General features: G+C 44.5%; 1 protein-coding gene across 1 annotated transcript in view; it reads left to right on the top strand.

The window, feature by feature from the left end:
* COX10 (cytochrome c oxidase assembly factor heme A:farnesyltransferase COX10) overlaps positions 1 to 16,760 on the top strand; it is a 138,895-nt gene extending 122,135 nt beyond the window's left edge. Inside the window, exon 7 of the mRNA XM_081270964.1 lies at positions 14,858 to 16,760. Within this exon, the coding sequence (XP_081127090.1) occupies positions 14,858 to 15,264 (407 nt within the window). The 3' untranslated portion in view covers positions 15,265 to 16,760. The remainder of the gene's footprint in view (positions 1 to 14,857) is intronic.
* The last annotated feature ends 1,657 nt before the right edge of the window (positions 16,761 to 18,417 follow it).

Below are 18,417 nucleotides of genomic sequence, written 5' to 3'. Positions count from 1 at the left end.
TATGACATGTGCTTTTCCTTGAAAGGAAGGTCTAAGAGAAACAAAGTAGGGGATGTTGCCTGTAACTACAGGTGAAGTGAAAAGAAAATCTCTGAAAATTATGGTAAAAAATCTCAAACCAACTCAGGACTAGCTGATCTGTTCAGAATGGCCCAGTCTACAGAGAAGGTGTATATGGGACTGGCTTCTGGTTCCCTGTCAAAGGGGTGTAAAGCCTCCTTCATTTCTGTAGAAAAGGGTTATTTATTATCCCCTCTTTTGAAAGAACAAATTATTTTTATATGATTTGCCTAAATTGTTCATGCTGTGTACAATAAAACCATTGAAACATTTTTACTTTTTTTTTTTTTTTTGGTGGTAAGTCACAGCAAAATTTGTGGGGTGAAAATAGCTCATTTTTACCATCTGTAAGGGAAGTTTCACAGTCTAATTAGTCAAGTAATTAGTGTTTTTGACCAACACTTAGGAAGGAAGTGGTGAGGTTTCCTGCCGTATATGTAAGTACATATTTTTCACATGAGAGATCAAAAGGCGGCTGACCATAAACCGTTACCCTTGTAAGCCACATTTCTGAAACTTTTCATAAAAGTTCGTACACTCTGATTTGGCAAGCTTACAAATGTGATTACACCTTTACCGTGATTGTTTCTTAGAACAGTTTTAATATCCTGTAAATGGTGGGTTTTAATGAATCTAAAGATGTAATATTCTAAAACATAGGTGCTTGTTTGCCCTGTGATAAACCCTAAACCAGAGTCTCCTCCATGAGGGAAGCAATAACAACAGGGTGCTTAAGAGCAGGGGTGCTACCATTGGGCCACCTGAGGGTGGAACCTGACTCTCTCCTCATTAGCCGGGTGACCTTTGGAACTGAGCTTGGCTGCTTCTGCGACAGTCTCCTCTTCTCCCACATGGGGCTAATGATGGTCTCTCCTCAAAGTTGTTGAGGATGAAATGAGGACATCCATGCAGGCCTTCTGTGGTGGAAGAGCAGGACAGAGATAGAAAGAGCGCTCACTGACATGAGATCAGACCCACAGGCCCAAGGCTTTCTATAATCGGCATTAATCCATTTGTGAGTGTGAGTGTGGAGCCCTCCAGGCCAAAACCCCTGATGGCCCATCTTCCAGTCAGGTGGCACTGGGGATTGAGTTCCTAGCACATGCTGTCCAGAGGACACAAGCAGTCCTTAGTGATATTCAGTGTAAAGGCCAGGAAGGGCATAATCATGGTAGCCACTGCTGCTGCTGTTATTCAGTTGTCCTCCTTCATACAGCAGGTGAGTTAACAAAGAGGAGAAAAGGTCGTGACATCTTATTTGGTTTCAAACTGAGCAAGTCAACATTGTTCCTTCACTGTGGTTTTAAATACTGGGAGATGCCTCCAGGCTGGTGGAGAAGAGCACTGGGTCCCTCAGGGCATCTTTCTTGGGTGAGGGGAAAGCATCGGTCTGGTTTTCTTGGACTAGACGGTATATGAATTTTCACCTTGGGTCAGCATTTACATTCAAAGAGCACTCCCACTTACTACCAGCCCTCCTACTCCTACTCAGAGTCCTCTCCTCATTTCTACTTGGAGCACCAACCATGACTTGAACCAAATTCCCTATCCCCGCTAACTCCACCATCCTCACCCTCTGATCCCTCTCTAAGACTTTGTAGTAGAGACCATAGAAAGTGAATAACTCCCTGGAGTCTGCATCCTCTGGTTTCTCCCCTTCCCATGGGAGGAGTAGCCACATATCAGTATTTGCGACCCTACTGGGAGGCACCCCTGTGCCCTGCCAGGAGCACCTGGAAACTGTTCCGTTTCTTCAAAACAGGCACCAAAAACTACCTTTCTGTATGGAAAGTCCCAGACAAGGCTGGAGCCAGAGCCAGCCTTGAAGGGTCACAGCCTAGGAAGCGGGATCGTGGGAGACTGAGGAAGGCAGTCAAATGCGGAACATGGAAAACTTGATCACCACTGTTGTGCAGGGTCCTCGTGAAGAGTCCTCACTGAAGGATAGGGACCCTTTCACACCTTCCACAATTTCCTCAAGAAGAGTTTGAGTCTCAGCAAATAAAGGCTTTTAGTTGCCTCCCCAAAGGCCAGAAAGGTAAAATCAGCAAAATTCATCACTTAGAAGTCCACATTGCAGGTAGGAACCCTTTTTGTTGAGAGTCTGGTTTTGACTAAACTGCTAATAGTCATATTTAAAATGATTTATCAAAAAAACAGCCCTTCTATAACCCAATCAATCGTTTTTATGCAAACTTGGTGATGATGGATAGCTAAGAGCCAGGCCATACCTTTTTAGGTATCAGATTGAAAAATGCATGATTGTCTTGAAAAATGAGATCTTTTATGATAGCTTGGACCTAAACTGTCCCCTCAAAACCTCATATGTTAGGCAACACAGTAGTGTTCAAAGGTAAAGTGATTAACTCATGAGGCCCTGACTTCATTAGTGGATTAATCCATTTGATGGATTAATAATTTGAAAGGACTACTAGAGATGGGGCATGGCTGGAGAAAATAGATTACTAGGAGTGTGATCTTCTAGAACTACCCTGTCTAGATAGTGGCCATAGCTCTGGTGGCTTTTTAAATTTAATCCAAATTGACTTAAAAATTCAGTTCTTCAGTCCCATATTTCAAATGCTCAGAGCCACATGTGGTGGTCAGTACCATATGGGCAGCTCAGCAGAACTCTTCCATCATTGCAGAAATTTCCCTCAGACAGTACTACCTAGAAAGGAAGATTGATATCCTTCTGAATCTGTGTTCCATCTGCCTTGCATGAGTATGCACTTTAAATAATGGGGCCTTATAAGATTGTACCTGTGGTCTTGCTAAATCAGAAACAAATTTCCCAAACTTCAGTGCACATCCAAATGGCCCGGAGTACTACTACAAACACAGATTCCTGGGCCCTGCGCCTGGGGTTTCTGATTCAGTATGTCTTGGGTGGGGTTCTGAGAATTTTTATTTCCAACAGGTTCCCAGGTAAAAATGATGCCTCTGGTCTAGGGATCACACTAAGAATCAACAGTCCACAAAAACAGAACCAGACAGTACATCAGCCATTAGAAGAATTCCATGGGAATGTCTAGGATTGGGGACAGAGGGCATAGACAGATAATTATTCAAGATAAAATGGTAAAATTTGTCTTTTTTACAGAAGTTATATCTCATGGATTTGTTTTGTTTTGTTTTTTCATATGGGGGATTGAACTCAGGGCCTCACACATGCTAGGCAGGTGCTGTACCACTGAGCTACACCCCCAGGCCTTTCTAAATTTTATTTTGAGACCAGACTTGATAAATTGCTCATGCTGGTTTCAAACTTGTAATCCTCCCGCCTTAGCCTCCCAAGGAGCTGGAATTACAATCATCTGGGTTTTTATCCTTGAGGATAGTATGGTTAGAAAGAACCTTTCTGAAAAACAGAGGGCAAAAGAAGCTTCCTTTCTTCTATGTTATCTCCAAACCATTTAATCTTTGAACTGCCACACATTGATTGCTTTGGAGAAGCCAGTGAAGAGAGAATTCTTTGCAACAGCCTATTGAACTATACTGACAATAAGGAAGGGAAGTGTTGGAAGCAGGGGTACAGATGAAAGGAAGCAAGAGCAGCTGGGAGATCTCCCTATTCCCTGGACTGGCAACTGCCGTGCTCACCACCTTAACAAGCTACTCCCCTCTATAGCTTCATTGTATAGCTATTGGTTGAGGACCTCTTGTGTGCTTGATGTTGACAAATATGAAAATGACTACCCATTACCTGTCCTTATTTCTTTTTTTTTTTTTTTTAAAGAGAGAGTGAGAGAGGAGAGAGAGAGAGAATTTTTAATATTTATTTTATTTTTTAGTTCTCGGCGGACACAACATCTTTGTTGGTATGTGGTGCTGAGGATCGAACCCTGGCCGCACGCATGCCAGGCGAGCGCGCTACCGCTTGAGCCACATCCCCAGCCCAATTACCTGTCCTTATGAAAATACTGTCTCTACGTCTTCTGGGAGAGGCAGGCCGGCAGTGACATTGAGTGATCTAAGAGCTTTAGCCTTCTGAAGAAGGCTATAGACTCTCTTAACCTTCCCAGATTGATCCAGGAAGACTTTGGAGAATGCCCTCTGAATCAAGTCATGAGCAGTTTACTTGAGGAGGGAGTGTACTTTCCAGAAACAGGGAAGAGCATGCACAATTCCTGCTTATTGGCCTGAGAGCGAGAGCCCTAGAGTGTGAGCAGGGACATGACCTAAGATGAGCTGCCTACTGAGGAATTAGTACTGTATTCAAAGCATAAATGCAGCAGGGTTGCACTTTGGGGATGATTTAACTAGGGATGTACAGCAGGATCTCCTGTAGAACTGGAATATCAGTAAGTTTTGAAGCCTGCCATTAAGTCTCCTCCCAGGCCTATGTGCCTTCTCTTGCCTGCCAACCTCCCTCCTCCACAATCTGCCCCTCTTACTAGGATTCTACCGATCCCTAAACCTGCTGCCTGCCTCCCACACCCTCTTTGCCCTCCTTAGTTGAAATTTCATCTTTTAAGTATTTGATGAAAATATCAGTCTGATCGTCCTGTTAACATAGCAAACTTCCAAGTGGGCAAATGGATGAAGGCTGTACGTTTGAAGGACAGCAGATTAGACTGAACACATTGCATTCCTTTGCCACCCAAGCAATCAGTACGTAAAATATCCACCAGCACCAACATTTTAGAGATCCTTACCTTTGCACAAGCCCTCACTGGGGCTAAGTGGATGATGGTTAGGTTTGGAGAGGATGCATCTCTGGCCAGTATTGAAATGGAAATCCTGCTGCCTCACATATTAAAGGCCCTAACTCTATGGAACTGTCTAGTTGCAAAGGGAGATGTATAAAGAAGATAAATAGATATAGAAAATGATGTGCCTTCAGAGTGCCTTATAGGTCAGAGTGGTCCTCAGAAAAAGAAAATGTTATTGTGATCAGAAGTGTCTTTTCTCCTTTCTTGGTATCTGGATCTTTTTGTGGTTTTTGTGGTGGCTACAGAGCAGATAAGACCTCCAAAGAACGTTGAGCACTGAAGAGATTATACTGCCCTCTTTTCTCCTGTAAAGACATAAAAGATATCACATAGGAGTTGATTTTTTCCCCATAACTATTTTGATTTTTTTTTTTAATTAGATGGTGAAAAAGAACTTCAGTTATTTTAGATGCCCCAGTAGGGTGGGTCCAGTGAGGGCATCTGATCTTCCCCTTCAGTTATCCAGCACCAGGTGAATGAGGTAAGGTAGGGAGGTGGCAGGGGTGGGTGGAGAGAATTCAACAGGCACACTAAAATTATGAAAGCTAACAAACATAAATTGTTCTTGATATTTGCTAATTTATCACTGCACAGAGATCTGTAAACAGCTCAGCTTTCCTCCCAGCCTACAGTGCCAACAACTTCATCTGTGGCTGTCACATTAAGGCACCAGGGGCTCTGCAGCCAGCTGCTTTATGCATGGGAAGCAGTTGCTTCGTTTTACAAAGCTTGTCTATTTATAAAGGTAGCCATTATAATGGATTTTACCTGTGCATTTTCCTCTGAGCCTCAGAAGTAAGCCTTTTCCTCCTGCTTACCTGCTTACCTTGCCTTTTATTTTATTATTATTTAAGTGTAAGTGTTAGCAGGAAACATTATAAATGGTTTCCAGCTCAAACTCAGGAAGGCAGAGTGAGAGGGCTGCTTTCTGGCCCCCAATGTAACCAGCCTGTTGTCTTGGGAACCAAAGCACTTGTTTTGACTCCATGCACAGGAAGGCAGTGACAGAAGTGACCTGCTGGAGCCCCAGTGAAGGAGTCCAGTTGAAGGCCAGGGGCCAGGGGTGGGGGTTGGGGGGGCAACATCCCAGATAAGTGCCTGGCAGCTGACATTCCAGCCCAAACCAGGCCTGGAGCCACACGCATTAGGCCTCTCAACAGTGTTTATCTCCAGAGGCTGTTTTGTTTATGTCAGAGGCTTCAGGCTAAACCTCCTTCCTTTTCTTTGCCACAGCCACCTCTCTTTCCATCAATCCCACTTCTAAGAAAAGCTCATATACTTTTTTTGTCATTTTCCTAAATTTGAATAAATCCCATGTCTTAGGAATTTATGGAATGATCCTCTGTGATGACCATTATATAGAGCTGATTTGTCTTTGGCTTATAATTCAGATGTTGTATGGTAAACATTAATTATGTCAGCCAACATTCAGTTACAAATGAGGGCTTAGAAATGGGCTCTTATCAGGAAGTGGCATTTGGCAGATGGATGGTTTTGGTAACAAAAAGAGAATGAGTTTTTTTAACCTCAGCTGTAAACTACAAAATGTTAAATACCTTTTGACTTTATTTACCTCCTTTAGGTCCAAATGAGAGAATAGAGGGAATTTATTCACCTCATTCATTCAACAAATATTTATGGAGGGTGTAACTAAGTACCAGGTACTGTTTAACTCAAGCACTTTTTAAAGATTTCCTTTAAAATATTGTCTCCGTTTGAAGTCAAACTCAAAAATGAATATGTTCATGTATGAATTTTACCACAACTACCTTAGAGCTCAAGCTTAAGATAAATGACATTTTTAAAGACAAAAAACAAGGAATACTTTTGTGAAAAATAATAGCAAACAACCAGTATTCAGATTCCTAGTATTTTATTCCAAAGACAAAAAGAATAGCTGTGGAAGAACATGCTAGAAATATGTTAATAGACCCAAGAGGCAAACTTTGGTACTATGCGCACTCACATATGTCATTCATGCTATGTTGACTGTGATTGCTCACAAGCTTTTCGGGGCTGGCCCAGTGCCCCTTGAAGGAAGTGATAGATGGTGCCCTGGAAGGGTAGGCCCAGGGCCTGGGGAGTTAAGAGAGTAGGGAACATTTGAATTTTTGAGAAAATGCACAGGTGCTAGAAATTTCTTTCCAGGCAAATGGTAAGATTAAAAAAAAAAAAGAAGAAGAAGAAGAAGAAAGAAAAAGAACTCCTCTACCAGAATCAGAGCTTTGTGCTTCTCTTTTCCCATGTTTCCCTTCAAATAAAACAACCCCCGTGACACTGGTGGAGTGGACAAGGTGAGGGGAGCGTCCAGCTCTGCCACTGGGCCTCTTCATTCTTCCCAAGTCATGTTTCCAAAGACTCCTTCAAGGGCAGGCAGCTGTTGCCCACTCTGCTTCCTATTTTCAGAGAACTTTTAATCTTATCTTTTGTCTCCTGTGCGATTGATAAACTGGCCCCACGTCCTCTTCCCTTTATCTGCGCCACCATAGAAGTCTATTGCACTGTTGAGGCTGATCTGTTTCACAAGCTCCTTTGTGTTTACCCTCAAAAGAAAGGCTTTGAAATCTGTGACCATGAAGCTCTGAGTTTGGCTTTGCTTCCCCAGCTAGCCTTCAGTTTATATAACCATATAACCCTGAAGGCACAAATATAAGCAGTCATGGAACAAATGAGCTTCACACGGCCACATTTAGAGAGGAGCCTATTGTACTGGGAAGGGAAGACCTCCTCAACCCAACACTGAGGTTCATTGGAGCTGGCTTCCTTTATCCTCTGCAAGGCCATGCGTGGATGGTGAATGACAATGATGGGCTTGGGTGGGGACGGACAGAGAAAGCACGCTGAGACCATTGAACTCTGTTCCAAAAGATTTTCTTTTGGAAGAGCACGTAGAGTCAGAGCTACAACTGGAAGAAGATTTTTGTCTCCCTCCTATTAGGGTACCATTTAGCTAGAATTGCCTTGGTTTTGTTTGTAAGCAGAGAGATGAAAGTACTACAGACAAGAGCATTTTGCATTTGGACAGTGGTAGAAATGAGTGAGATTCTCCCTCAGTGTTTTAAGTTGAAGAAGTGATTCATAGATGATTTGAAAAGAGTTGAGAAATGACCAGGGATATAGTTCAGTGGTACATGCTTGCCTAGCATGCACAAAGCCATGAGTTCAATTCCCATGACTGGGGGTAGGGAGAAGAATTGAAAAATACGTGTATCTTTTTTTTTTTTTTTTTTTTTAGAGAGTGAGAGAGGAGAGAGAGAGAGAGAGAGAGAGAGAGAGAGAGAGAGAGAGAGAGAGACAGAGAGAGAATTTTTAATATTTATTTTTTTAGTTCTCAGCGGACACAACATCTTTGTTGGTATGTGGTGCTGAGGATCGAACCTGGGCCGCACGCATGCCAGGCGAGCGCGCTACCACTTGAGCCACATCCCCAGCCCAGATACGTGTATCTTTAAAGTGTTACCAGGAAAAATCTTGGTCAGCTTTGCCCCACTTACTATGCTCCCCCTCTGATCAGAGTAAAGTGCTCTGGGGTGAGGGTTCTTTCTAGCTGTTCATAGATGTGCTCTTCATTTTCTATATAAGAAGAGAAATCAATAATACCTGGGGGGGCTGAGGTCGTGGCTTAGCGGTAGAGCACTCACCTAGCATGCGAGAGGCCCTGGGTTTGATCATCAGCACCACATAAAAATAAATAAATAAAATAATGATAATAACACCTGGGACACCTGGATATTCCTTGGAATTAGACTTGAGCTGGGATTGGAGCATGATGATGTTAGCAGGTTGCTGTGCTCTGAAAGAACCACACTGACGACATGCCACCTGATGAATGTCCATAGTTATGTGTGTTCACTCGCTAACAATGATTTGATAAAGAAAAGGAAGCAGACATTTCTTCCAGATAGGACTGAACTAAAGATATACAAAGATTCTGCTGCATTACGAGGAAGATTAGAAGATACATTTAAAAGAAGCAGGAAAGGCATGATGTTTGTAAATGGATTGAAATTCAGAGATCAGTTTACAAAATGCTTCCAGGATGTCTTCCTTGATTCCTTCAAGGCTAAATGTGGTGTTTCTACTGCATACCACCAAGCTCTGTACCTAAGAAAACATTTACCACCCACCTATAATTCCACTGGTGTTGTCTTCCTGCTGTCCAGACCCCAGCAGAAAGCAGGCGTGCCTGTCATGCAGCAGGCAGGCAGTCAGTATTGCTATCATTGAAGATGGGCCCAATAAAAATGGACCGCTCAGAGGGAGTGCCACAGAGGGGACGAGTGGAGCACGGAATCTTGAGGGAAGGCAAGGCCTTTGAATTCACTGACTGAGTACTTTGTTTACCCCGTAAGGAAGGTGGTTCCCACCACAGCCCCGGACTAAATCAAGCCTTCCTGTTCTAGTTCACCTTATCTGATGAAGAGAGTAATTTGTTTTACATCTTTTATATGAGCAGAGGCAGTTGAAGCATACCAAGTAGAACTGTGTGTGGGTGGTGGTTTTCTGATTACAATCCATTAAGGCTAAGCTGTGATTTCTAAAGCGCTTTCATTTGTGACACGAGCCAAACCCATACCCAATTTCCTCTCACAGAGACAGCAGCATGCTACTCTTCAGAAATGATTTTTTTTCCAAATTATGTTATTTTAAGCAGAAGCATAACTGAAAATGCATATTGAGCAACACAGAATACTTGAGTTGGCACACAAAAAGGAGAGCTTTTGAGAAAGACAAGAAAAGTTCCACACGTGAGCCTGCTCTTTTAACCATTTCATGTTTTGGCTTCTCAACCGAGATTGCTCTTTCTCGGCTATTTCTAGAGACAAACACGCAGAGCTCTGAGTCATCCTTGCCCCATGTCTAACTCACCATGGATGTTTTGCTTGACAAGACACTCCTTGGCCCTGTCACCTTCCCCGTGTGCTTGTGGCTGTCATAACTCAAACTGTAATTAGTTCAAACCCTGTAAATATGAGGCAGCTCATGGGCCGCTCCATATGTCATGCTCAGGAGCCTCAGTGTCACCCTGTACCCTGGGAATATCTACCAACACGCCTCTTGACTCACCACCTTACAACCAGAGATTGATTTATTTTTCCATCCAAATATGAAGAAGTCTGTTTGTCCCTCCAGTTGTACCTGGGTGGCCCAACCCTCCTCTGTCCTTTCCAGTTCCCCCAAGAGGACTTACTGTCAAGTTAAATGTCACTTGTCATTGAAACAGTGTCAAACTCTTCTCTCAGTTAACTGGAAAAGCGTCTCTTCAACTCCTCCTTCAACAAGCATCCTCTGTGCAGCTCCACTGGCGTTTGCATCACCACCAGCCCACTGGTGTGGGGATCTGTATGGTCTGTCTTTCCAAAAGAAGGTGCTAGTGTACTGTGCCCGTACTGCAAAATACCCATGGACAATACTCATCACAGTGGTCCTCCCTGATTCTCAGGAAATATGATCCTAGATCCCCCCAGTAGATACCTAAAGCCACTGCTGGTACCAGACCCCCTATATATGCAGTATACAAGCACTCTAGTACCATGACAAGTGACCCCATAACCAGGACTACTAAGCGACTACCAAGTGGTTAACTGGAGCCTAGCACAGACAGTGTGGATGCATGGGACAAAGAGTTGATTGACATCCTGGGTGGGGAACTATAAGATTTCATCATACTGCCCCAAATAGTATGCAATTTAAAACTTAAGAATTGTTTATTTCTGGAATTTTCCCTTTAATATTTGGGGTTGCAGATGACTGGGAGAACTGAATTGGGGGGGGGGGGGGTGATGGGTCCTGGGGGTTGAACCCAGAGGTGATTAACCACTGAGCCACATCCTTGGCCCTATTTATTTATTTATTCATTTATTTATTTATTTATATTTTGAGGCAGGGTCTCACTAAGTTGCTTAGGGCCTCACTAAGTTCCTGAAGCTGGCTTTGAACATACAGTCCTCCTGCCACAGCTCCCAAGTTGCTGGGATTACTGGTATGCACCATCACACCCAGCAAAACTGAAGTCTTGGATAAGGAGGACTATTTAATCTTTTTCAATTGTAAGATAATAATAATTACTGTAGGTGAGTTGTTGTAAGAATTAGAAAGCACATGTCCAGTTCCTCCACACAGTGTCTGGGGTATGACAGCCAAAAGACATTTGAATTGGGATGTTTATTAGGCACTTCAAATTTAAAATGGCCAAGAATAAAACTCTTCATGCCTCCATTATGAACACCGTCCCTAGTGTCTGGCACCCTGCTCCCTCTCTGACACCCTGCCTCCTTCCCGTCTCCCCAGTCTGTCCTCCCCACTGTGCTCCAAATCCCAGTTTCCAGATTCCTCATCAACCCACTCTTGCAACTCTTCCTTCCTTGCTATCGACCTTATGCCGTCTCAGAAACATACTGGAACTGCTCCCAGGACTTGATGGAGTTCTACTTCCAGTTAGTTGGGTCATGGCCTAAAAGGCACTTATGGAAAGGCCTTCCCTGAGCAGTCTCAGATCACCAGTGTTAATTGCTCTGTTTTGAATCTTAAGTAGCACCCATCAGTGCTGTTTTGTGTGTCTGTCTCTCCCGCTAGACTTTACTGATTTTGTCTTATTTGCCACCACCTTTCTGTAACTCAGAATTGTACCTGGCATGTGAAACACAATGGTGTGTCTCAGATAATACCTGTTTACAAAGTGAATGCATTGAATGAAAAAATTGCAGCTTCTGCTCTTACTCAAATTGGAGAGTGTTTGCTTGAATTAACATATCATTTATAATATACTTACATGTATGTATCTTATGGGTTGAATAAGGATTGAAAGTTAAAAATTAATTTAGGAAATTTGACAGTAACTCCTGATATATGGACCCTAAAATCTGGTGGTTGTTATATTCCTTCCCCACTGGAAGGCTGATAAGGAGGTATCTGACTTGTGGAAGCTGAAGGAAGCCATTGATGGATATCAAAGCAGGACTTCATCCCTCTCAAGTCTTGTGTACCTTCACAAGTTCTGCTTGATGTATCACAGCTGTCCTGTCTGATGAACTTAATTAAGAAATGAGTTAAGTTCCTGCCCAGAACAATATGAATGAAAAGTTCTGTTCCATTTTAGATGACTTGTGAAGCCCACCCCTGGTCTCACTCCACAGTCTATACATTGAGGAATGCAGATGAAAGTTCATGGTTTTGTGCATAAACAGGCTCCCCTGGGCCCTTAGAGCCCCCAGACTTATTTTCTAAATTATTATAATTTCGTTCTCTCAGCCAGGCCTGGTGGATCCTGCCTGTAATCCCAGCAGGAAGATAGCAAGTTCCAGGGCAGCCTCAGCAACTTAGTGAGACCCTGTTGCAAAGTAAAATAAAAAAGGGCTGGGGTTGTACCGCAGTAGAGTGCTCATATACACAAAGCCCTGGGTTTAGTCCCCAGTAACACACACACACATTAAAAAAAATAAAAAACCTGCTTTCTCCGGTGCTGGGCTCTGCCTTCGTCTCTTTTTTTTGAATAGTCCCACAGAACTAGAAGTCAAAAAGATCCTCCCTACCAAATTAACAACTGTGGTCACAAGTTCTCAACCTCATCTCCCACTATGCAGGAACAGAGCTTCTCGGGGTGTATTACACAGTGGGTTAGGAAATGCTCAGTTCCGTGCTCAGGACTCCAAGCAGGAAGCAGTGACATTTAAAAGACTCCACAACAGTACCAGAGGAGGCGGAAGGGACAGAGGACAAGTTCTAACGTTTTGCCTCCCTAGCTCATAAGCCTGTACTGAGAAACAGGGATCTTGGGGATTCTTTTTGGCAAATCAGTTCTTTTCTACATTGGCTCCCATTGATGAGTCCATGGACCCTTTACTGTATGTTGTCATGCAGTTTGTCCTCTGGTCTCTCAAGATACAAAGGAAAATGAACATATCCTTAGGGAATTCACATTTAAGTAGGAACCAGAAGCTTAAATAATGACTGACAGGACACCGTGGCACTCAGGAATAGTGTGTGTGTGTCTCCCAGTTGCATATCCCAGCCCATTTCCACACTCTGGCTGCCAGACCCTGCTTTAGGACTTGGCACACTCAAGGCCTCACTACCTATGCTCCCCACCTGCCCCCTTCATCATCGTAGTAAGTGGCACCTCTGCAGAGCCATGAGCCCCGGAGTCGCTCTTGACACTGCCCTCTCCTGCCCCCACTGGAATTTTGAAGTCCATCTTGCTTCCATCTTCACTCTCACCACCCCATCCTAACCACTGTCTCTTTCATTTCTTTGTTGACCTCTCAGTCCTGCTTTGGCTCCTTCCCTGTGCTCTTCACAAATGGTATCGCTTAATACTGATGCCACTTGCACACATACATACACTCACACACAGTAAGCTCTTTCTTTGGCTTTCTGTTGCCTTCAGTTGGAACCCATCCTTGGTGCAGCCTACACAGTAGAGTAGGTGTGGCTTCACCTCTTCTTGCCTCCAGCCCTGTCCAGAACAGCGCTCCCTTGTTGGCAGTCCAGCACACTAGGCTTTTTTTAATTTTATTTTTTAAATGATTATCCATAAAATTTACCCTTTTTTGGATACACTCTTCTGTGACTCCTACCACTTGTGCTAATCTTCCTTTAATACCCTGACTGCATCTTGCTCTCACCTCCAGAGTCTATGTGAACATTTTCCCCTCCACTGGCCCTCACTTCTTGAGCTCCCTTCTCCCTAGAGCTCAGCTCAGTCACCCCTTCCTGAGAGGAAGGTCCTCACTGTCCTGTATGTTTTCCCTTCACAGCGCTAGGAGAGGTGGTTTAGATTCTGATTCCTGTCCACCTTCTTGACTTGACTCAAGGGGAAACTCAATGCTAGCAGAGTCATGTGGATTTTTGCTCACTGATTTGTGCCCAGGGCCTAGATCAGTGCTTGCCACTTCATGGGTGCCCAGCATATGAGTAAGAAATCACCCACAGTTAAGACTAGCTCTGCCCCCACTCTGCTGCCTGGCCTCAGGGGAGAACTTAGCGTAGTGGGAGGAGCCTAGATTGAAAATCAGGCCTACTTGCTTTGAATTCTTCCTTCGCCTCTTTTGGAAGAACTTATCGTTGATCTACTTTTTTTTACAGGATGATTATAAAATTCTACAGTTCAGATTAAATGGTGCAGTTCTCTGTGAAAGTATGCTCAGGAAATGATAGCCTGCATCCCACCATCCACCCATGTGGGGGGTGGGAAAACCCTGTGCTAAATAGTGCTATTAGGTTCTTCACAACTGGGATCGCTTAATAGGTATTAGGTCCTTGTTATTAGGTATTAGGCCCTTGTTAAAATCGCAAAGTCATAGACAAGTTATAATTCTACTTTGGGACCATGTTCCTATAAACCAAAGCAGAGTCACTCCATTTCTCCAGCACACGCCATCTTAGGACCTCCTGCTTGCACTCCTGCCTCAGGCTCTGGGGAATCATGAGAGGAGCGTACAGGCCCCGTCCCTGAAGCCCTGGCAGTCCATTGGTGAAACAGGCGAACCGAGAGGCTGAGTGTCTGACGCTAGCTCAGAGATGTCTGTTTCAGTGCCCAGCTGGAACTGCTGCCTGCCCTATGGGGAGCAGTGCTCCCAGAAGTCAGGTGAATCAGAGTGGCCTCCAGGTTGCAGCACTGCTTCCAGATCCCTGAAGCCCCTCCCGCCCTAAGCCCCAGCTATGGACATGGAGCCAGGAGGTTTTAGCCCAAAGGCTCACACTGGAGGCAGTACTGAGCTCAGTGCCAAATTTCCTTCAAGTGATAGCAAGTTCACAGGGGCCTGTGTCGTCACAGTGTTGGGCAGCATGAGGAGTGTGGAATGGCCAGGACCCACAGATGCTAAGTATCCAGCAGCTGGGGGCAGCCCTCCCCTTGAGCAGGGTCTCACCAAGAAGACCTCTCCAGGTGAAGAGGCAGAACATCCAGCCCCCAACCACGCCTGCCTCACCAGCAAGGCTGATCTGTAGAAGCAGAGGTGAGAGCAGAGCCTAGCAGAGAATCTAAGATGCTGGTCCCATCTGCAAACAGAGCCCTGTTCCTCTGGAAGTCTCTGATGATGACCTGACCTTGTTTCCCTCTTTTCCCTTGAACCTACCTACAGGGGCCTTTCTTCTGGGAGGAATCCTCTACTCCTGGCAGTTTCCTCATTTCAACGCCCTGAGCTGGGGCCTCCGTGAAGACTACTCCCGAGGAGGGTACTGCATGATGTCCGTCACTCACCCAGGCCTGTGCAGGCGCGTGGCGCTGCGCCACTGCCTGGCCTTGACTGGACTGTCGGTGGCCGCCCCGGTCCTGGACATCACTACGTGGACCTTCCCCTTCATCTCCCTCCCCATCAACCTGTACATTGCCTACCTCGGCTTCCGGTTCTACGTGGACGCAGATCGAAAGAGCTCCCGGAAGCTGTTCTTCTGCAGCCTGTGGCACCTGCCCCTCCTCCTGCTGCTCATGCTCACCTGTAAGCAGCGGCCAGGCAGGACAGGGGACAAGGGAGATGCTCAGAGTTGATAACGAGTGGGCATTTGGGGAAGAAACAAAAGTACACAGAGAGACGCACAATTCTCCTCTTGCTGTTAGGCAAGAGTAAGTCTGGAGCAAAGCAGAAGAGAAGTCACTGGTTTTAGTACCAGCTTATAAAGTGATCTGGTGCTCAGTGATCACTTAACAGTTTTTTAATTATTACGTCCAAAAATGCCCCCCACATAAGAAATGGGTTGGCTCAATTAATATAGAGAAAGATTATTTTTCTTTTTGAGGGTCTTTGTACCTCTTTTCCCCCAGCCTCACCACGGTTTCTTCTTCTCCCTCAGAGATGTGCACAGGGGCATTTTCCTTTTCTAGCTCCTCCCACACACGCACAAACACTCCCCACCTGCTGGCCAGAGTGGCAGTTGGTGGTCAGAGGAGGTGGGCATTAGTAACCTGACCTCTATAATATCCTCAGGGCCCTGCAGGGCCACCTCAAAGGAAATACCACTGTGGTCACAGCGCTCCCTTCCCCGCATATGAGCCAAGGCCCCATTCTATTTTCTTTACCTCGCACATACTTTCACCTGCATATGCTATTAAAAAACCCACGGGATAGGCTGCTGTACACCATCAGGAGGAAACTGCCCCTCTCCCCACCACCACTACCATCCTTACTTATCAGAAACTTCGGGGAATCAAAGGCATCTTTATAGTTTGCCATCGGAAGCACTCCCTTTAGAAGGGACTTAGTGCTCCATTTAATTCCAGAAATCCCTCTGGCTCTCACCCCATGGCTGTACCCCCTTAGTCCCTGCTGGGGATCACCTGCACCTCTTTGCTGCACTGCGTTCTGAACGTTGTGTGAGAAAGTAAGGTGGGAAAAGGGTAAGCTGGGCTAATAGCCCACATAGCTCACATTCTTTCCCTTTTTGTGGAACCACATTTCCTACCTGTACCTGTACCTGTACTGCAGAAATTAGCCTTCACATGTACAATGGCTTTGAGAGCTGACGGGCTCCCAGAGGAGATGGTTCCAATCCTGGGAGTTTTGTGAGTTAACCTGTAGCCAGGTGTGGCCTCAGGTACTAACCACAGTCACCTGTAAATCTTTTGTCCTTAATTTGCTCCCCTGGTTCTCATAGATTCCCCAGTTGCTCAAGGTCATGGCCATGGTAGGAAGTTTTAATTACTCAGTCTCCCAGCATACTGTTGCCCTATAGAAATTCATTCAAGGGGTTAAAGCAGCATTTTAAAAGTCATTACAATATGACTGTTCTCTTGGAAATCACTAGGGCTGGGAATGTAGCTCAGTGGTAGAGCACTTGCTTAGCATCCACCAAGTCCAGGGTTCAAACCCTAACACTGCAAAAACAAAAAAGAAAATGTCTAAAGTGATTGCAAATAGCATCCAATCCCTGTTTCTACTTATCTGAAATATTACCTCTTGACTATATTCAGGTTATTTGAGTATGGGGAACATGGCATAGGAATGTGTGGAAAGAGCATCTACAATAAAACAGTACGCAAGAGCAGGAGCGGTGTGCTGTGGTGGTATTTAACCGTCTCGTACCAGGTTTGCAGTTCCTAGTAGAATGCTGAATTCACGCCCTTGTGAACTAGTGGAAGCTTACACAACATATAGATCTTTCTTTCTTTCTTTTTAATTGTAAATGGGCAAATTATAGTTGTTTATATTTTAAGGAGTACAAAGAATGACATCATGGTTTACAAATACCATAAACATATCATCTGTATGTTGAACATCTCAAATACTTGTTTTTTGTGATGAGAACAATGAACTTTACTCAGTGATTTTGAATTCTATGTTATACTATATTTATCACACTACCATATATTACAAAGAAAAAAATATATTCCCCTTGTCTAAATGAAGCTCTATATACTGGCCACTATCTCCCTATGCCCCTCATCCCTTAACCTCATTCTACTCTCTGCTTCTGTGAGTTTGATTGTTAGAATTCCACAAATAAGTGAGAACATGTGGTATTTGCCTTTCCTTGTCTGGCATATTTTACTTAGCATTGTATTCTCTAATTCTAAAATCCATATTGTTGAAGATGACACAAGATTTCAATTTTCATGGTTGTATATATACATGTATTTTCTATATCTCTTCATCCTTTGATGGATACTACTATAGTCTGAATCTATAATGGCCCCCAAAAGGCCCACATGTTAAAGGCTTGGTAACTAGGATGATGCTTTTGAGAAATGGTGGAAACCTTTAAGAGATGGAGTCACCTGGGCATCTTCTAGTCACTGGAGGTACGTTCTCAAAGGGGAAAGTGAGACCCCAGCCCTTTCCTGTCTTCTCTGTATTGCTTCCCTGGCCTTGAGGTGAGTAGGTGTGTTCTTGCCTCACTCTCTTTTCATGATGTGCTGTCTCACCACAGGCCCAGATGCAGCAGAGCCAAGCACATGGGCGGACACCTCCAAAACTGAGCCAAAATAAGCCCTTTTTCTGAAATAAGGTTTATTATTCCTGAATACGGTTGATTATTTCAGTATTTGTTACAGTAACAGAATGCTGACAACCCCCCCCCACACACACACACACACACCCTACTGTTCTGCTTAAAAACCATTCATTTTCTCCTGCTCCTCTTTTTTAAACCATCACCAAGAAATTCTCTCTGGAACTTCTTTGACCTGTCATTCTCCTGCTCAAAAAGTCCCAACAGCGTGCCATCAACATTCAGATCTGAACCTCGCTTTCAATTTTCTCCCTTGGCGTCTTCCATGTGAATCTATGCTACGGCCACTCTTTACACTCCCCACCAGCTCCGATGCCCTCCTGTATGTGTGTCCTCATGTGGAATTGGCACCCCAGAGACAGACACAGTCCCAGTGTGAGTCAGCAGCTCTTCATCACCATGATCAAAATACCTAAGAGGAGGAAAAGGTAACTTTGTCTCATGGTTTCAGAGATTTAGTCCATGATCAGCCAACTTCATTGGCCAAAGGTGAGCCAAGACATCATGGCAGAAGGGCATGATGAAGGGAAGCTGCTCTGCTCATGGAGTTCAGGAGGCAGAAGGAGCCAGGGGAATAATTCCCAAGGGCATGCTCCCAGGGCCTTCCTCCAATCATGCCCCACCTGCCTACAGTTACACTTAAATGAGAATGGACTGGTTAGGTTGCAGCTCTCATAATCAAATTTCACTTCTGACC

The sequence above is a fragment of the Spermophilus citellus genome (assembly GCF_964194105.1).
Source record: "Spermophilus citellus genome assembly, chromosome: 17".
Lineage (NCBI taxonomy): Eukaryota > Metazoa > Chordata > Mammalia > Rodentia > Sciuridae > Spermophilus > Spermophilus citellus.
Note: the sequence above shows the minus strand (reverse complement) of the source record. Positions and strands in the feature narration are given on the sequence as shown.